The sequence below is a fragment of the Artibeus jamaicensis genome, unplaced genomic scaffold, assembly GCF_021234435.1.
Source record: "Artibeus jamaicensis isolate MK-2021 breed Jamaican fruit bat unplaced genomic scaffold, CSHL_Jam_final contig_452, whole genome shotgun sequence".
NCBI classification, from domain to species: Eukaryota; Metazoa; Chordata; class Mammalia; order Chiroptera; family Phyllostomidae; genus Artibeus; species Artibeus jamaicensis.
Genome location: NW_026521837.1, coordinates 7,942,707 through 7,964,509, shown reverse-complemented (window position 1 = coordinate 7,964,509; position 21,803 = coordinate 7,942,707). Strand labels below are relative to the sequence as shown.

The 21,803-nt window shown below is 36.1% G+C and overlaps 1 protein-coding gene across 6 annotated transcripts in view; it reads right to left on the bottom strand.

Moving 5' to 3' along the window:
• The window catches only part of CCSER1 (coiled-coil serine rich protein 1), a 1,291,789-nt gene that overhangs the window by 1,120,941 nt on the left and 149,045 nt on the right, over window positions 1-21,803 (bottom strand). For all 6 annotated transcript variants that reach the window (XM_053666405.1, XM_053666408.1, XM_053666410.1 and 3 more), the window contains exons 2-3: window positions 18,345-19,709; window positions 9,865-10,049 (exon numbers count right to left, since the gene is read on the bottom strand). In XM_053666405.1, coding sequence (XP_053522380.1) covers window positions 9,865-10,049; window positions 18,345-19,668 — 1,509 coding nt within the window. In that variant the 5' untranslated portion in view covers window positions 19,669-19,709. The remainder of the gene's footprint in view (window positions 1-9,864; window positions 10,050-18,344; window positions 19,710-21,803) is intronic.

Here is a 21,803-nt window from a genome sequence, read left to right as displayed (position 1 = left end):
TGACTACAGTTGCAAGAATAAACTGGGGATGATATCAACTGAGTTGGCTCCTTCTGTGTAAATGAGGCGGTTGTACATGTCCAACAACCAAACTCTCACCCAACGATCTTGGCCAGGGCCCATCAGATGCTAGAAGAAAGGGCCTGAGGTGCAGGGACGGTGCCCCAGATCTCTCTCTACCTCACCTGTGCCTCTTGACACATGATAAAAGCTCTGATTCATGTGAGTCTCTCTTAACAAAAAGTGATTTGTGTTTCTCACTGACACAAACACTAATTATTGAATAGTGTTGAAAACAACTAGCTGATATTTTTAAAGGACTAAGAAATGTATACAATAAAAAGCTAAGAGAAGGAACTAAAAAATATTAGTACTTAGGCTATTTCAGGTTGGATTTAACAAGCTAAGCACAATAGAAGATAAAAATAAAGGAGGCATTTCCAAGCAAACATTTAACACCAGAGTGAAATGATCACTGAATTAAATTGTACAGGTGATAAAATGACAGCTACTGTAACCTAGAAATGATTAATTTAAAAACATCACTGCATTGGAAAATGGTGAAATATTTATGCATGATTCATTTCTAAGTCACATCTTTTTATCCTGACATTGCAAATATGATGGCTTGTGATATAGTTATAAATCTTTGTCTCACTTTTAAAATTATTTGCAAAACTATTAATATGCTAGTTTATTTACATTTTTCTATACACTATAATGCCTAATATTAAATTTTACTACAATATTTCTTGATCTTGGAAGTAAAAAAATATTATTTAACTTACAAAAATTAATTTATTATGTTGCATTTAAATTTTGGAATAATAGACTCTAATGATAAATTTAGCTTCATTGTTTAACTTGAATAATGTAAAAACTTCAAAATCCAACAACTATTCCCTCAAAAAAGGCAGTTATTTTACTCAAGGTCAACAGATTGTGCAGCTACTCAAAAGGTCAGAGATTTTCATGACTCCTTAATCAATAAATATTTTCTCTCCTGCTATGAGAGCTGTGCAAGCCCACAGGGCTACCTCAGAAGGCACGAAACACTTGTCATCTCACAGAAAAGTGAGATAACTTGATGCAGTCACAATTTAAAATTATCATTTTTGCATTGTAACTCCAAGATAAGAGGTAAGCAACTTAATTATCCAATTTATTAATTTTAGAGGAATATGAACTGCCATCCAGGCATGTTCAATGTTGTATGGTTAGAGAAAAAATATTTAATTTCATTCTACAACTGCCCTTTTTTAAAGATTGTATTTACTTATTTTTAGAGAGAGGAGAAGGCAGGGAGAAAGAGAGGGAGAGAAACATCAATGTGTGGTTGCCTCTCATGTGGGTCCTACTGGGGACCTGGCCTGTAATCCAGGCATGTGCCCTGACTGGGAATTGAGCCAGCGGCGACCCATTGCTACACAGCCCATGCTCAATCCACTGAGCTACATCAGCCAGGGCACAACTGTCCTTCTTAATTATTTCTTTGATAAATAATAAATAAAATACATGCTTAATGAAATTTTCAATATATATTTTAATACTGCTATTGTTACAACATGATTGTTGATTGTTATGGTCTAAAGGTCTGCTCCCCCAAAATTACAGGTTGAAATTCTAATCCCCAAAGATGATGGTATTAGGAGGCAGGGTGTTTGGAAGATGCTTAGGTCATGAAGGTGGAGACCTCAGGGATGGAATTAGTACTTACATAAGAGACTCCAGAGAGATCGCTAGCCTCACCTGCCATGTCAGATACAAAGAGAAGGTGCTGATTATGAACCAGGAATGGCATGTCGATATTGAAATTCCAGCCCCCAGAAATGTAAGAAATACATTTCTGTTATTTACAAGCTACCTAGTCTGTGATATTTTGTTATATTTGCCTAAAGAGCTAAGATGTATAGTAAGATTTAAGAATGTAATCACAGAGGAAAATATTTGGTGCTGTGCACATTCTCATGGGAATTGTATGAAGAGACAGATAATAATTGTGATATTGCAACTTTATTAACTCAAGCTAATCTTAAGGTCATTTAAATAAAGTGAGTTTGCTCCATAAATAAGGAATTGATAATTTTGTGTTACAAACATGCTAACCATGACAGTGCTAAATAAAAATGATACCCCAAACTAAAAAGAAAAAAATAAATGGTATATTTTACCAATTCTGCTTCTGTAAAAGTAATTCTGAATCTTCAAGTTTATAAGAAATGAAGTGAGTTGGACTAGATAAAATATGAATAGGAGTTTTAAAATGTCACTTAGATATACCTGACTAAGAACTTGTATTTTTAATGGCTTTTCCAATAAATATCACAAATAATTGGCTATTTCTTATCTTCTATGTATGGGAAATCCATAACTATTGTACTGTTATGATCCTATAAACCATTCCATAGAGCTAATTATCCTAAAATAAGTTATGTTTCTATTGGAATAATGTCATAATTGGTATAGCCTTTATGATCAAAGACAGCATAAAATATCTAAGCTTTATCAAAAAACACTTCACAAAAACATCTGCACATTTATATTACAAAATGTCAAAATGTGCATAAGCACACCACACACAACAGAAATGGCTGAGTATGGTCACAAAATAGAGGGAAAAGTGAAGGCTATGTAAAGTGAAATAAAGGAAAATGTACAGGGAAAAAACAGTAACAGGATGGAAACTAGGACTCAACTCAATGGTTTGGAGGAGAAGGAAGAAATAAACATTCAACCAGAATAGAATGAACAAGAATTCAAAAAAAATAAGGACAGGCTTAGGAACCTCAGGGACAACTTTAAACATTCCAATATCCAAATCATAGGAGAGCCAGAAGGAGAAGAGGAAAAACAAGAAATCAAAAACTTATTTTAAAAAATATTGAAGGAGAACTTCCCTAATCCGGCAAAGGACATAGACTTCCAGGAAGTCCAGGAAGCTCAGAGAGTCCCAAAGAAGTTGGACCCAAAGAGGAACACACCAGGGCACATCATAATTACATTACCCGAGATTAAAGATAAGGAGAGAATCTTCAAAGCGGCTAGGGAAAAAGAGACAGTTACTTACAAAGGAGTTTTCATAAGACTATCAGCTGATTTCTCAAAAGAGATCTTACAGGCAAGAAGGGGCTGGAAAGAAGTATTGAAAGTCATGAAAGGCCGAGTCATGAAAGGCAATCTACACCCAAGATTGCTCTATCCAACAAAGCTATCATTTAGAATGGAAGGGCAGATAAAGTACTTCTCAGATAAAGTCAAGTTCAAGAAGTTCATCATTGCCAAGCCCTTATTATCTAAAATGTTAAAGGGATTTATCTAAGAAAAAGAAGATACAAAATATGAACAGTAAAATGACAACAACTCATAGTTATTAACAACCACACCTAAAACAAAAACAAACTAAGCAAACAACTAGAACAAGAACAGAATCATAGAAATGGAGGTCACATGGAGGGTTATCAGTAGGAAGGGCGAGAAGAGGGGAAAGGTACAGGAAATAAGAAGTGTAAACAGTAGGTACAAAACAGACAGGGGAAAGTTAAGAATAGTATAGGAAATGGAGAAGCAAAAAAACTTATATGTATAACCCATGGTCATCAACTAAAGTAGGGAAATAATGATGGGGGTAGGTGTACAGGGTGGAGGGGAATAAAAGGGAGAAAAAAGTGGGACAACTTTAATAGCAAAATCAATAAAATACATTTAAAATGTGCATAAGTGCACCACACATAGTGATTGTACTAAAAGCATACATCATAACCTAAACAGCAATTTTACCTTTAATTCAGCAAAATTTTTTGTGTACCAGGCACTACAGTAAATGCTATAAGCAATGTTAATACATACAAAATTTCTTCCAATTAAAAGATTAAAGTCTAACAGGTAAAATGAGACACATATGAGTAACTAAGTCATGGTTGGCATATATATGATATAACTGAGAAGGACATTGATAGGAAAAAGTATCATTAGTAACTAGAACAATCAACAAAGGCATTAAGGATTAGTAGGGCTATTAATCTAAAATTAAATACAACACATGTAGTTTCATGTTGAATGAGTGATACTTGTGATTTTTTCCAAAGTACATAAGGATAGAGGAGAATGGTTTGTGTGGTTCTATTTCCTTAAAAATACTGAGGACTTTTTCTCATTAGATGTCCTTATAGCAAGTGATGATATTTGCTTTAATTCCATTGACAATGAGTAAACCAAAAGCTGAGATTATTATTTTAACACTTAAAAAGAAAATAATGATTTTACATGTTTGAAAGTCTCATAGGATTTCAGGATTAAAAGCAGAAAATTCTTCAATTGCATTTTCTAATCATCATTCTTTTGTTCTTCATTCTGAGCATGAACAATTTTTATGCCACAGAATGTGAGCGTGAAGGTGCATATTCACCACAGGGCCCACAGAGTTCCACTGCCTGGGAAATGGTAGAGGCAGGTGTTTTGAAACTGATTCTTTGACACTTAATGCTGGGCAGGCTGGGTAGGATGGAGAGTAGAGGGATGGAGCCAAAGGGAAAAAGGACTCATGGACACTTAAAACAGTGTAGTGATTGCAGTGGGAGGGGACATATGGGGAAAAAATGGTAGTGGGAAAAAAGTACAGTAATTTTCTTTAAAAAAGAAAAAACAATGCTGTACTTTCTTCTTTACTGCCTCACTGCTTCTCAGAGTCCCTGGTTGTCAGCGGCTGGGCCTCAGTGGTAGCAATTAGCAAAGGACACAAGAATTTTCACATATATTCGAGTGTCAATTGAGAACATGGATCAACTCCATTTAAATTAGGGATACAGAAGTTCATATGCCCTTTTTAAATCCTTTTAACATTTGTTATCGAAGGTCACAATCCAAATCAAGCCCTGCCTATTCTGAATTTTAGTATGGTCACCATGGTTAAATCTGCTGTATTGACAAGCTCATGTAAACGTGTCCCAGTGTGGGACTCTAAATTCCTCAAGGGCTATCTCTTTCATCTTTGCATCTTCAGAGTAGATTCTCAATATTTATTAAAAGAAACTGTGGATGTATTGATGAATGGGTAAATGAATAAAGGATAACTTACTAAAGGAGAAAATAGTAGGCCCCAGAAAAAAAGTGAATGCATAGCAATGCCAAAGTGCTTGGCCATTTATCAAAGGGCTTAATTAGTCTTCAATTACCTAACTATTATTAGCAATATCTAAATTCTGGATTTTGACTTACCAGATAATTAAAATATGACATAAGATGTTAATAATATGCAAGTTACAACTTTTGCTTGAATATAAGTCTGGTCTTTTCTTCTAAAGAAAAAGTCCGATAGCTTATGTTTTCACTGTGCAATTCACAGTTTCTACACAAAGGCAGCAGGACGCCAAGCTGCACATAAGAGAAATCATGGTGTGTCATTGGAAAACTAGTCATAATTGAACTCTGACAGAATCACTTAGCACAAATACTTCAAGGTAACTGTGTGGATGCATTTGCTGAATCATTTAAAAATAATAAAATTTTACAAATCAGCTCTTTAATGTAATAAAAAATACTTCAAAATATTGTAGGGATTCCCAGAAATTGAATCAAGTACTTTTTAGATATGGACATCTCAAGGCCTCTAAATTAAGAGAGTACATGACAAAAAATTAAACTTGGAGTTATGAAGGAATCCTACAATTCTACAGATGTCTTCAACTATTTCAACCAGAGATTAGAGCAGTGTGCACACAAAGTCAGGGCCCATTAAATGTCTGTGGACACAAGGGAGGGAGAAACAATGAGGAAATCTCAGTTAACTAAAATAACTGAGATACAATAAGTTATTCGAGAATATAATAGTTATCAGTGCTGACCAGACTCATCTGGGTCTCTATGCCTTCCAGACACAAGAAAGAAACTGTACATTCTGGTGCTTTTTTTGGTAATTTTGAACCACGGGATCAGATCTGGTCAATGAGTTGGGAGAGGAAGTGAAGTGAGTCCCTCAGGGAGCATTTATTACTGGGATGAGGGCCCCCAGAGTGCCATGGTGAAAGGCAGTATTTGAAATGGTAGGTGCTTCAACAGCCTGGATACAGAATGAGAGGTTGAACAGAATTCCCAGTACCTTCCACAGTGAACCTATAGTCTGAGTGAGAAATAAATTCATATTATAAAGTCACTAAAACTTGAAGGTTATTTGCTATCACACAGCATAACTTATCCTTCCTCACACATTCAGGCACTTTCCTCCCTTTAATGCCAGGTCCTCTGTATTGTTCATTGCATTTGATTCTATCCTCACAGTAATTACATTTTTAGAGTACAGTGATCGTATAAATATTTGGAGTTGGTCTTCACTATATAAAGCTGTTGGAGAAACCATGACAAAGCCTTACATTTATTCATTGATATACCACGGTCTGGAAAGGAAGTTCTAGAAACAAAGAGGCTATTTCCCAAAACGTTGTGTGTGGGGTTTTTTTTTTGGTGGTTGTTCATATTTGGACCCTCCTAAGAAAAGTATCCAGAAAGTTACTCATTAAAGAAAAATTGAGAAAAGTCTTTATTCAAAGCAGTTTAAACATATACAGTAAATGTGAATACTTGTAAAATTGTTCTAGATACATTCTGATTTCTTCTAATAAATTTAATAAAAGGCCAGTTTCTTCTAAGCCGTTATCTGGAATTCAGAAAATGCATACATCCTGCCATTTCCCTTTCAGACTGAATATCCCAAGGTATACAAAAACACTAGAATTGTGGTCTGTCTAACCTATTGGGATGTATTTTTGGTCATTCCGCAACCCTCAGCTTCTTAATAAATAGAGCCATAATCTATGGGTAGAATTAAATCCCCATGAACTAACTGTATGAGGTACCCTGGTACTTTCTGAATATGAATATCCTCTTTTGTGACAAAGTTCACTTTTAAAATAAGATTTTCTTATTTCTCAATAAAGACATTAATATCATTCATCAGTGTACCAAGAAATTTGACCAAATTTTAAGTCCAGAATAAGTACTAAACTTTTTTTCTTCTTTGTATCCGTCACCAGAGGGTCTCAGTCAACTCTAACAGCAAGCACAGGTTGTCTTAAATGTGTTAACTTCATTACACATGATAATGCAGAAAAAATTAAAAATTAATTTAAATCTATTACATCTTCCCAAAGCATGTAGGTTTCAAATTAGACAACTAGGGTCCAAATATAAATCCGATCTCTGCCACTTACTATCTATGTTTTTGGGCAAGTGCTAATCTTCTCAGTGCTTTATTTTCCCATTTTTCAAACTGTGATCAATAACACTAACACCTGGCTCATAGATTTGTGAGAGCTGAATGTGATAATACATGAGAAGCATTATAAATAGTCTCTTGGTCCAAATTAGCCAAATTTAGCCTTAAAAATACATGCTACTATTGTTATTGCTCTAAAAGAAAAAAACTAAATGAACTGTGTGCCTTTTCTTTTTTGACTAATGATTATAAGTTTATATTTTTATTTTTTAGAGATTTTTATTGTTATTCTATTATAGTTTCCCAATTTTTTCCCTTTGCCCTCCTCTGCCACTTGAATTATTTTGGAAAAGGAACATAAAAAATGTGTGTCACTTTTCACACAAAAAGCTGTAGTTTCCTAAATATGTAAGTCACTTGTTTCACATATAGCTAAAACTACCTAAAGAAAACCAGCATTTCTTCCTTGGATTCCTGAGTTAAAGAATATATTTTATGCATTTTAATTTAACTATTAAACTGTAAATTATTTAAAGCATGAGATATTAGTTGCAAAATCCAAAGGAAAACAGTAAAGTCATAATTTCTATAGGTTTCATGTAAAAATTGAAGTTTTTCAGCATTTATTCAACAAGTTTTACTGTAAATTCAGTAAAAAATGTACAATATTTTAATCAAGTTTCTGTTGCAACCTTCATAGTAGCAGTTTTCAACCAGTGTGCTTCAAGAACTTTTAAAATATGTGATACCTGACTGTTTAGTCAGGGGTACTGACTCCTTTTCCCTTAGACTGTCCAATAAAAAAATGACAATGGCCAATATAATAGCTGTCCATTGTGGGTCAATCAAAAATATGTCTCTTTTTGTCATATCGGCACAAAGTATATTTCCTCAGTACGCCACAGAATTTTGGTGTGTGTGTGCCAGGACACTGCTGAAAGCGGCTGCTTTGTAGCTCTTCCCTCACCATGGCAGTGGTGCGGTCCTGCCATCTAGTGAAATTTCAACACCACTGCAGGGACATTTGTGAAAACGAATAAAAAGCCTCAAATTAAAGAACAAAGTTCTATTTTTGTGCTCTTACATTTTAAATTTTAAATTATGAAACTGTTATCTCAGAGGAAAAGTAATGTTTTGGTATTACAAGGGCAATTATTTAAATGTAGTACAAAATGAGATATAAAGAATACATAAAAGGCCCAACTTTGGGCAAGTATAATAGTGCACAATTATCAATATAAATACCACTCTACAAAAGAATAATAAAAATTTTGTAAAGAGAAATATTTTATAATAACTCATTAGCCATAATGTTTAATGCTGCATCAATTGGAAATCTTTCTGAATATGTTCTTAAACTTAGACAAAAGATATCAATTGCCACAGGAAAATTTTCAAAGCACAAAAGAACCCAAAAAAAAGATGAAAATCATATAATATCTTTTTATATATACCCATATAAATACACACACAGTCATTTTTTAGTATAATAGAAACAAGGAAGTCATTATTATTTGTTGTTTTATAGTTCTGATTTGCTCAGGGTTAAAATCTGGCCAAGCCTGACCCAATGGGTAGAACTTCTAACATCAGGTACAATGGTTTTGCTCTCTCTCAGTGATGCCTCAGTAACTTAAGGCTTCTTCACAACACAAGTATCTGAACTAGGTAAGCTGCTTTTGTATGAAACAATGATCTAAAACACATAGAGATGTCATAAATTAGGTAGTATTGTACACTTTTCACATATAAGCATAAACAGGCAGGAAAGTAGGTAGGTAGGAAGGCAGGTAGGTAGATAATTTGAAAGAAACACTGTTAAATATCAGGGGCCAAAGACACTGATGAAAAAGAGCACATTTGTGAGAAAGTGACTGAAGTGAATGAACTACAAAGGGCAAGCCCATCCCAATATTGGAGACCTGAAGCCTCCTGGACCCCTTGGGCTGCAGTCCCCTGGTCATCTCGTCCCATCTCAAGTAATGAGGAAGCTTCATGCACATGCCTCTAAGACACCCAGTCCTCAGGTTCAAACCAGGACCCGTGCCTCTTACACACCCTGCCTCCACCCTCATCAGCAGGCTCCCACATTCTGGAGCAAGAATTTGGAACTTCTGATCCCTAGAATATGTGAAAGCTTTATTTTGCCTTGATCCTCAGGCTCCTCACTTTGTGTAGAGGGGCAACTACAAAAGGACAGCTGGGAATCCACTAAAGAGTCTAAAGGTGGTACTGGCATGTGTATGGTTTACAAAAGGACATATTTCATAATGGCTATGGGGTGAAGAGACAGTGGGACATGATGGTGTCAGAGGGCCTCCTCGTGACCAGCATTTTTCTTAGCTTGCACATCCCAGGGTTATGTTGTAGAAGGGAGAATACTGAACTTTCCATGGAAGCAAAGAAGACAGGAATTAAGGGTAGCTATCAAGATGTACTCCAGTCATGAGGGTCTTAAGTGAAAACTTAGCATCTCTGACTGGTGACATCAAATATGGAGATCAATTTTCCCTTCAAATATAAGGAGTCTGTATTTGAAGATAAAATATAAGGCAAATACAGGGTCTATTCTTCAGTCAGCTTTCATGTTGCACACAGGAGCATGCCAGATAGAGACAGAATTATTTTATCATGTGCAGACATATGTATTTACTCACCATGCTGTTCATTTTTGAAGATGACGAACTTGCTCTTTGCTTTCTTAGACTATTAACTTCTTCTGAATTTCCATCTTTTGTTTTCAAAACCATTCTGCTACTCCCTGCAGTTCCTTCTGATGAGGACCGCAGTCGTCTCTCTATAAATCTTCCTTCACGATATGGACTGAGGCTACTGGCAAGAACTATTAAAAAACAGAAAAAAATTAACATAAATGTTTAAATGTGCTTTTCATAAATGTTCCACTGAAAGCATATGGGAAACCCTTAATGTCATTAAAAAATTCTCTATCACTATATATTTTTTAATCAATAGTGTTAGTTGAGTTTACTTAATCATGTAACCACTTTAGAGCTAAATGTTTGGAATCACCCAAGGTTTCTCTGTACCTCACAGAAATCACATAGGCAAAATTCTGCACTTATTATCCTCAAGTTGTATATAGAATCTGATCACTTTTTAAAAAAATATGCTTATTGGGGTGACATTGGTTAATATAATGGTTTCAAGTATACAGTTCTGACACATCATCTGTATACAGCATTCTGTACCTACCACCTAAAGTCAAATCTCCTTCTGTCTTCATATATCTGATCACCTTTACCTCTTTAGTACCTACCACCCCATTCCGTCTGTTCTCTGTGTTTCTGAGTTTTTGTTTGTTCACTAGTTTTTGTTTGCTTTAGTATTATATCCCACATATGAGATAAAGCATATGGGTTTTGACCTTTTCTGTCTGACTTATTTCATTTAGTATGATACTGTGAAAATCCATACATGTTGTCACAAAAGGCAGTATTTTACCTTCTCTTATGCATGAGTAGAAATCCACTATATATATGTTCCACATATTTTTTATCCAATCATGATTTACTTTTTTTATAATTTTTATTGTTGTTCAAGTACAGTTGTCTCTATTTTCCCACCACCACTTTCCCCTGCCCCACACCCCACCTCCCACCCTTAGTCCTTCCCCCCTTTGGCTTTGTCCATGTGTCCTTTACACATGTGTTTCTGACAACCTTTCCCTTCCTTTTCCCCATCATACTTCCCCTCCTTCCCCCCTCTGATTACTGTCAGTTGTTCCTTATTTCCAAGTCTCTGATTATATTTTACTAGCTGGTTTATTGTGTTGATTAGGTTCCATTTATAAGTGAGATCATATGGTATTTGTCTTTCACCTCCTGGCATAATGCTCTTACTTAGCATAATGCTCTCCAGTTCCATCCATGCTGTAGTGAAGGGTAAGAGCTCTTTCTTTTTTTCTGCTGTGCAGTATTTTATTGTGTAAATGTACCACAGGTTTTTGATTCATTCATTTACTGATGGGCACGAGGTTGCTTCTAGCACTTGGCTATTGTGAATTGTGCTGCTATGAACATTGGGGTGCACAGGTTCTTTTCATTTGGTGTATCAGGGTTTTTAGGGTATAACCCACTAGTAGAATTGCCAGGTCAAAAGGCAGCTACAGTTTTAGTTTTCTGAGGAAATTCCATACTGTTTTCCTCAGTGGCTGTACCAGTCTGCATTCCCATCAACAGTGCACTAGGGTTCCCTTTTATCCATAACCTTGCCAGCACTTGTTGTTTGTTGATTTGGTTATGATGGCCATTCTGACCAGTGTGAAGTGATAGCTCAGTGAGGTTTGAATATGCATCTCTCTGATGCCTAGTGATTCTGAGCATCCTTTCATATGTTTCTGGGCCCTTGTAGCTCCTCATTGGAGAAGTGTCTGTTCAGGTCCTTTGCCCATCTTTTATTTGGATTGTTTGTCTTCCTGAAGTGCAGTTGAGTTCTGTATATATTTTTGAGATCAAACCCATGTCCAGGGTATCACTGGCAAATATATTTTCCCATACAGTTGGTTCTCTTTTCATTTTGCTGATGTTTTCTTTAACTGTGCAGAAGCTTTTTTTTATTTCAATCAAGCTCCATTTGTTTATTCTTTCCTTTATGTCTTTTGCTCTAGGGGGACATAAAGGTGAAAATATTGCTTCATGGAATATCTGAAATTTTCATGCCTATGTTGTCCTCTAGGACTTTTATGGTACCCTGACTTACATTTAAATATTTTGTGCATCTTGAGTTTATTTTTGTGTATGTTGTAAGTTGGTGGTCAAGTTTCACTTTTCTGCATGTAGCTGTCCAGATCTCCCAACACCATCTTGAAGAATAGCTTGATGCAGCTATTTTTACTCCATTTTATGCTTCTGTTCCCTTTGTTGATTATTAATTGACCATAGAGACTTGGTTTTATTTCTTTCTATTCTGTTCCATTGATCTAGGTGCCTGTCCTTATGTCAGTACCAGACTGTTTTGATTACAGTGGCCTTGTAATATAGTTTGATATCAGGTATTGTGATCCCTCCCTACTTTGTTCTTCTTTCTCAAAACTGCTGAGGCTTTTCAGGGTCATTTATGGTTCCATAAAAATTTCTGAAATGTTTGTTCTAGATCTGTGAAATATGCCATTGGTATTTTAATAGGGATTGCATTGAATCTGTAAATTGTTTTGGGCACTATGGACATTTTGATGATGTTCACTCTTCCAATCCATGAACACAGTATATGGTTCAATTTACTTGTGTCTTCCTTCATTTCTTTCTTCAGAGTTGTATAGTTTTCTGAGTACAGGTCTTATTACCTCCCTCATTAATATCCTTGACTCAACTTCATCAATGCTAGCCTAGATTACCGCAATACTTCCAATAATCTCCTGTGGGTGCCTACACCCACCTGTTTCCCCCCACCAACACACAATCTACTTTTGACAGTATCCAGAATGGTACACTTAAAATACAAGTGAGACTGATCACGCTCACTCCTCTAGTCATAAAGCTGATGTTTTCCCAATGGTCAATCCAGTTCCTCATAACATGACCCTGCTCTCCACCTTCCACTGGGGCCTACGCATCATTTATGTCACACCTCTGATTTCAACTTCTGCTGCTGCTCCTCCTCATCCTTCCCTATGTTACGCCACACTGGACCTCTTGCCCCCACCCCTAGAAAATTTCAGGCATGCTCCAACTATTGGTCTTCATACAGATAAACATCTCTCACATATTTATATATCTTACTCTCTAATCACCTTCAAGTTTTTGTCAATATGTTACCTTCAGTAATATCCTGCTCATACTTAAAAATGCAAATTACAATGAACTAACAAAATTAAAATTAAGAAAGTGATTTCATTTATAGTAGCATCAAAAACAATAAAATGCCTAGTAATAAATATATTCAGGTATGAGATGTCTACACTGAAAAAATGTCTACATTGATGAAAGGAATTGAAAAAAACACAAATTAATTGACAGATAGTCTGTGTTTATGTATTGGAAGAATAATATTGTTAAAATATCCATACTACCCAAAGTGATTTACAGATTCAATGCAATCCTTATCAATATTATAATGACATTTTTCACAGAAATAGAAACAAACTCTAAACTTTGTACAGAACCACAAAAAACCCCAAATGGCCAAAGTGATCTTGACAAAGAAGGGCAAAGCCAGAGGGATCACACTCCCTGATTTGAAACTGTGTTACAAATCCACAGAAATCAAAGCAGTATATTATTGACATAAAACAGATACTCATATCAATAAAATAGAATAAAGATCTCAGAAACAAACCCACGTATGTGGGCAATTAATTTTTGACAAAGAAGCCAAGAATATACAATGGGGAAAGAACAGTCTCTTCAATAAATGGTACGGGGAAAACTAGATAGCAAAATTATGAACATTGACCCCTATGTTATACCACAAACAAAAATCAAGTCAAATTGTGTTAAAGAGTTAAATGTAAGAGCTTAAACTGTAACACTTTTAGAATAAAACATAGACAGTAAGATTTTTGACACAGGTCTTGGCAGTGACATTTTTGGATTTGACACCAAAAGTAAAAAAAACAAAAGCAAAAATAAATGGGACTATTTCAAACTAAAAGATTTCTGCTCAGCAAAACAAAGAATCAACAAAATTAAATGGCATCCTAAGGAATAGGAGAAAATATTACAACCTATAAGCAGTTACTATCCAAATATACAAGGAACACAACAAACTCAATAGCAAAACCAAACCAAAAACAAGACAATAACAACGACCCTCAAATACAAATAAAAAACCTAACAGACATTTTCTGAAGAAAAGTTACAAATGGCCAAGAGGTACATTAAATGGTATTCAACATCACTAATCACCAGGGAAACTCAGATCAAAATCACTATGAGATATTACCTCACACCTGTTAGACAGCTATTATCAAAGAGTCAAAAGACAGTACGTCAAAAATGTGGAGAAAAGGGAACACACTGTGTTCCCTTTACCAATAAAAATTGGTAAAGCCAGTGTGAAAAAAGGTATGGAGTTTATTCAAGAAATTAAAAATAGACCCTGGCTGGTGCAGCTCAGTGGATTGAGCGCGGGCCTGTGAGCCAAACAATGGCGGTTCGATTCCCAGTCAGGGCACATGCCTGGGTTGCAGGCCAGTTCCCAGTGGAGATGCACAAGAGGCAACCACACATTGACATTTCTCTCTTTCTCTCCTTCCCTTCCCCTCTAAAGATAAATTAAGAATCTTTTAAAAAACATTAAAACAAGAAATAAATTAAAAATAGGACTACTATATGATCTGGGAATTCCATATTGGGGTTTGTGCAAAGGAAAGAAAATCATTAATTACACTGCCATGTTTATAAAACATTTGCACAATAGCCAACTGTTGCAGACTGCTCTGCCTGGTTTTAGGAATTATACCTCAACCCCTTGTGGCTAAGGGCAGAGGATGACCTTTGAAATGCCAACCACAGGAGACAAAGCTTGTCTCTGGTAGCAAACACTGCCTCAGTTTCCTCTCCCTGCCCCCAAAGCATGGTCGGAAGTCAATGACAGGTAAGACCCCTCACAGCCAGGGGCAACCTAAGCCAGACTCATCACTTAGGAGGCCTTCATGGAAGGACTCAGGGGCTGCAACAAAGAAAGAGCAATGGACTCTCCACCCCCCCCACCCCGGCTTTGACAAAGCCTGAGTCCCCATGTTCTCTGGGAAAAGCGCTTCCTGGCTCTAATCCCCTTAAGCCTGAATACCTATTGGGGAGAGGTGTACCTCCTTGCCTTCCTAGAACGTGTCGTGGGGGAAAATCTGGTACCACAAAGACTTGCTGATAAACCTGTGAAATCTGCTCTGCTAAGAGTGCTTTCATTCATATGTTAAGGGTTCGAGCAGGAAACCCTAAAATTCTGTTCCTGACAGACTCTGGCTCAGACTAAGTCCTCAGATTTCTTTGAAATGTTATCTACTGTTTGATCCTTGGTGCCCTGTATTCCTGTGTATTACAGCCCAATAAAAGGCCCTGGAAGAAGGGGCTCAAGGCCTTTTTCCCCTGAGAAACTGGCTACAGCTGGCCTTTGTCTCCCCTGAGAAACTGGCCACAGCCCACTCCTCCTCCCCAGGCAGATCACGTCATGAGTCAGCCATATTCACTAGTGTCCGTGGCACCCGGGGGGACTCTCGTGAGAAAGTCACCCCCACAGCCAAGGTAAGGAAACTACCTAAATGTCCCTGGATGAATGAATGAATGAATAAAGAATATATGGTATTATACACAATGGAATATTATTCGGCCTTAAAAAGGAAGGAAACTATCATATGTGTCAACATGGATGAACCGAGAGAACATTGTGCTAAGTGAAATAAGTCAGATAGAGAAAGAAAAATACTGGATGGTATTGTTTATATATGGAATCTAAAATAAATAAATAAGTAAATAAAATAAAGCAAAAACGTTGAACTCTCGAGTGGCTGCCAGGGGCCAGGAGGTAGGAAGAAAAGAATAGATTAGTAAAACAATACAAACTTTTAGTTATAAAATGAATAAGGCCTGAGATCTAATGTATAACAAGGTGACTGTATTTGATAACATTGTATCACATAATTGAAATTTGCTGAGAGTATAACTTACATATTCTCACGCAGAAAAAAAGGTGAATATGTGAGGTAGTAGATATGTTAGCTAAATGGCAGAGAATCCTTTCACAATGATATATATATTAAATCACCAGAGAATTTACATATTTCACACTCAATAAGGCGAGAAATAAATACAAAATCCCACCCCCCATTTTCTACTCTTTTATTCTGGTTCAAACTTATCCTTGGCAGTTATACCATACCTCATTTATTTATTTGTATATTAATTGTCTGAGTATCCCCAGTAAAAGTAGGCTTTGGGAATGTAGCAGTGTACGCTTATTTTGTTCACTGTTTTATCTCTAGTGCTTAAGACAGTGCCAAAACAAACATTTGTTGAGTCAATGATTACATGAGAGAGTGTGTGAGTGAATAAATGAACTTTCTACATAGACGCATCTCCTGACTGAAAGATTTTTGGCCATACCCTAGCAGGAAAACACAGCACTTTTTAAAAGTAACTTTTTAAGTCAATGAATAAAAATTAAATTACCAGAGATATCAACATTACATTATTAATTCTGATTTGATTGTAGACCTAACATACCCAGATATGTATTAAATACTAGCTTGAATACACTTCATAATAAATACAGAATAAATTTAGTATATGGAATTTAGTATGTATAGCAGCTCTTTCTTACAAAAAAAATATACTTAACTGGTTTTAAAATGCTAAACTTCCAAATTACAAAATCCTTATGAATAGCATGCCCACAATTTGAGGATAGTATATCACCACCTTTTCTTGTTGATACTATCAACTTATTTGTCTATGACTACTTTACAAGTTGTAAATAATATAAATAAATAGCTAATGTCCAAATACAGGCAACATATTGGCAAATTCAGTGAAGTTACTTTAATTTGTTAAATAGTTTGCAATCAGGATTCCAGTCAACAGATTAAAGCAAGGTCCTTGTTGGTCACTCTCTAGTTTCCGTAGAAATAAACATACACAGTATTCAATCTTATACTGAGACAAGCCATCATTTCTAAATCGGAATCAGAGATATTCATGATAATTATAATTCTACCCATTTTTGTGCTATTCCTTTAAAAATCTGCCTAGAGGCCAGTCTGAGATCTACCATTTCTTAATAAGGTGATCTCACAGTTATTTAACTTCATCCTAAACCTTAGTGATTAATAATTGCCACACAAAATTTTGGTTAAAATTAAATGAAATAATTCATGCAAACCCCTTAATACATTTTTGACACATATTAAGTTGACAAAAAGGGTGTCCATTGTTAACCTATTCCTCATAATCATTCTTATACTGTTAAAGAATTAAGCAGGTATAATTAGAGTCAAAAGTTTAAGCAAAGCTACTGAGATTTAAAAAATTAAAAAGTAGGCAGATATATAAAAGTGACTTGTATCAAGTGTGAAAAATATTAAGCTATACAATTATAGCACTGAATAATTAATTCATGTATTTAACAGTTTAAAATTGCCATAATCATGCAGGGACTAGTTAGATAAATCATATCATGTTATTATTCCTGACACTGTAATATACAATTTGACTTATAAGTATTATTTTACATTTTAGTGTTATTCTTAATGTTTTGGGAAGAGCCAGGGTCATAATGTGTATTATAGCCTAGCCATTAAGAGCCCGAGTTTTGGCCCTGGCTGGCGTGGCTCAGTGGATTGAGTGCAGGCCTGTGAACCAAAGTGTTGCCGGTTTGATTCCCAGTCAGGGCACGTGCCTGGGTTATGAGCCAGGTCCCCAGTAGTGGGTACACAAGAGGCAACCACACATTCTTGTTTCTTTCCCTCTCTTTCTCCCTCCCTTCCTCCCAAAATAAATAAATAAAGTCTTTTTTAAAAAAGAGCCTGAGCTTTGGATTGAGGTAGTTTTCATTTGCTGTGCCACTCACCAGGTCTGCTTTCACACCCGTTAGCTGGGGAATATACTAATGCATACCTCATAGGGTTTTCATCCTGAACAATTACACACAGACTGCTTTGTGACTTTGAACACATACATAAACTATCTGTGCTCCAACTGTCTTGCTTGTACAATGGGTTACAATAATAGGAGTGATTCCAATCAATTGAGGATGCAATGAATTAACGTACCTATACACAGAACACAAAAAAGTGAGTGGAACATAAATATCATTCAGTGATGGGAGAACTAGTAGTAATAGTGGAATATATCTATTTCACTAAAATTACTAATATTCTATCATACTTTAAAAAAGATAGTTCTTGTTTTAGATAAAGCCACATTGAAAATGAAATGTTTCCTTTCACTTTCTTCTGAGGTCAGATTATGAATAGCATAACTAAGAAAAATGAGGAATACTGATGAATTAAATTTTCAGTATAATACAACTGAAGCAAGTTTAAGATCAAGTAGTAAAAAGATTTAAAATTATAACTAGGAAAGAATATTAGACAATAAAAATAAGGAAAATGTGGTTTCAATTAATGAGAGCACAATAATAAAAATTATAATTTATACTTATTAAACAAAGAAAATCAGCCTACCTTTGGCAGGATTTGCATCATATCCACATGTTTTGTTAAAAATATGATGATCACCAGAAGAAGGTATTATTCTCGAATCGGATACAGGATGGATCCCTTTAACGCGTTCAGTTATTGCTTTGTGTTGCTCATAAAATCCACGTTTCCTCGGGGAGGAGCTGGTCACCAACATTGTATCACCATTCTGTAAGACCACAGGCTCTTCTCCTTGAGTATCTGCTGATAGGTGTGTCTCTGAGTCACTCCCATTGGTAACAGGGAGTTCAGTGACTTGCAATAACACTTCCTTCTGATTAGCAGCAGAGGTTTCTGGTAAGGAATTAGATTCAGTGCTACACCGACCTACTAACCTATACTTCCCAGGAGACATAATTGCACAGGAAACAGTTCCCATAGGGTCTATTGTTGCCTTTGCAACAGCAGCAGGACTAGGAGAGACCTGAGAGGTAGAATCATTGTGGCCAAAGTTGTCGCAGTGGGATGCCATGCTTCCACTTTTAGAAAATGCGTCTGCTTCAGACACAGAATCTTCAGTCAAGGCTAAAAACTCTGAAGGTGTCTGAGCTGTGGTAAGATCAGCAGAAAGCAAGGGAGATTGTAAAGAGCTTCCTGCCCGTTCTGTTACATCCACAGAACAAGATGGAGAAGCTCTTACTAATTCAGGTTCTCTCTCTCGGTACTGTGTACTTTCCAATGAGAATTCCGATTGTTGATCCAATGAAATGGACTGGCTCTGTGGAACTGGTTTAGAAAATTTATAGTGAGATGAAAAAGATTTAGTAAGCAGCTTTTTTGTTGACTGCTTAACAGAACGACGAGTTTGTTCTTCTGTGAATCCAGAATCATCCCCCTCACTTTTACCAGAACTTAGGCAATTTATAAAGACATTTTTATTAGTTGAGTGTTCCTTTTCCCTTTCAAAATCCTCTGTCAAAGATCTTGTTATCTTCTTATTTCGTGAACTACTAAAACCAACAGAATGTCTTCCTCTCACTTTAATATGTTCTTCCAAACTCAGTTTTTGCATATTGCTGTGACCAGGTTGAGCACCATTTGAAATATTAAGGTTCTGGTTGGTAGGTTCTTGCTTAGGTTCACTCCCTTTCTTATGGTGGAAGCTAATGGAAGGAGTGCGGAATATGCTCCTGCGTTTACCTGTACTACCTGAGCTTGAGTTAGTGCTGGAAGGAGAGGAACTGTGGACACCAGCTGTGTTACTGGAAGAGGGTGAAGAAGGAAGAGAATCATGTCGTCTGCTAATACTTCTTCTGAATATTGGCAACCGGGAGACCAGGGTAGATCGTCTTGATCCAGAGTCCCCCATTGGGACCCCAAAGCTTGCACTGTGATAGCCAACTTAGCAGCCTAGGAAAAGTTAAGACAAAAAAGAACAAGTCAATAGAATTCAATTGTAAATAAGTCATTTTAAAATAAATCATTGTTCTTCAACACATAGAATACAATTAGGTTTACATTAAAATAATAAATAATAAAATCATAATACTTAAGGATTTCTTAAAAATTTACAAATAGCAAAATTATCCACTATTTTGCATAGTAATGTGACAAGGGTGGAAAAATTTCAAGATTACCCGTAATATTTAAAGTCTATGCAAAAAAGGGGGAGGTTGGGAGACAAAATATCGTTATCCAAGACCTAGTCTTACCATTCATACTGGTTCTATAATTTGGCACATTGTATAATCTTAACTGTTTATGTCTATTTGTTTAGCTGTAATAGACACGTGATGTCCATGGGTGTTGCCCTCTGGGTAAATGCCCCACCACTGCCTGTGATAGACTACGGACTCAACAAGTGATCCACCTTAACGGAATCACACAGCAACCAAAGGTGTGACCTGACACTAGAAGCTCCCCTCATGGAATAAACTAGGATGTATTCTTCCCTTTGGAGTTCTACCCGGCCTTTGGAGATGGTAAGGCCAATGTCAGAGGCAACTAAACCACAAAGGATATAGTTTAGAGTTATAAGCAAGACAAAGTTATGAGGAAACCACAACTATGAGTTGAAGGCCTAACTGAAAGCTAATTCAACTGGTAATGTTGAGACAAATAAGAATACAGACTGAGAGGAACAGAAGCATAGAAAATTTCTGAACCACATTAATACCAGAGAATGAAGAAGGAAGAGGAGAGCAGAGTTCATCAACTCTCATCTACTAAGTACTTTTACATAGCTTATCTCTTTTAATGCTTCTGACTGTAGAAGCAGATAGTATCACCATGGACATTTTACAGCAGAAAGGTAACTTGCCTAATGTCACTCAGCTAATCAGTGGTAAGGCAGGAACAAGATACTAAGCCTTATCTAACCACAGGGTCAGCTCATGACAGCCCGGTACATGCAGCGTTCACAGCAGTGAAGAGCCCAGACCTTGTGCTGCTCAAGGCCCAGATATGCTTCCATTCCCCTGAATCTGTATGGGCAATCTTGCTATTCTGGTGACTTCCACTTTTCACTGGTTTTCATAATATGTCATGATTTGGCTCCTGTTTTGTTTTGCTTTGTTTTTAAATTGTACTTAATGCCTTAACTAGTATAATGCACACTCCCTCCTTGTCAACTTGACTGAGGCTCTGTTTCATGTTGTTGCTTTTTTCCCTTAATTTTGTTGTATCCCGAGGATATTTTTTCATTGCTTTTAGCAACAGAGGAAGGCCCAGGGAGCATAGATTGTTTGCTTTCTGTATTTACCCAGAATGGGAATCACATGCACCCAGACCAGGGATCGAACCCACAACCCAGGCATGTGCCCTGACTGGGAATCCAACCCACAACCTTTCAGCTACGGGACAACACCCCAACCAACTGAGCCACACCAGAAAAGTCTGTTTTACTTTGTTGTTTTTGCAATTGAAACCAAACAATAGCAAATACAACATAAAATGATAAGCCATCCATTTTATCATCCTTACTGATATATTTTTAATTTGAGCAAGTAAAATACTTCTATGTCCTTAAAGAAGTATGTGATGAAAATGGAAAATATTTGTTCTTTCAGATATGCATATATATATATATATATTTACTATTTTGTTCCAAATGATATAAGATCTCTTTTGCATTATATGGTTTTTAGATTGATTTTTGAATTGCAATCACTGAATTTGAATTTAAATCAAACTATCTATGAGCCACTCCCAATATATTTGAGCATTTTTCTAAAGCTTTGGTTGAAGAAAACTTAAAATATAAAAAAGACATTTTAGCTCTTGACATCTTGCAGAAATTAAAAATATTTTATTTTCTTCCCAGCTTAAGTTTCCAAAGTAGATACAGAATACAAATTTTTCATGCTCTCACTCATAACAATGCTTTAATGAACATCCTTCTCAGCTGTGATTTTTCATTTATATGTAAGATTTGTTTCCATCCAATGTCCAGTGAAGATTTTGTTCTAATTACAGCATTATCAACCTTAATGATATGCAGCTGTG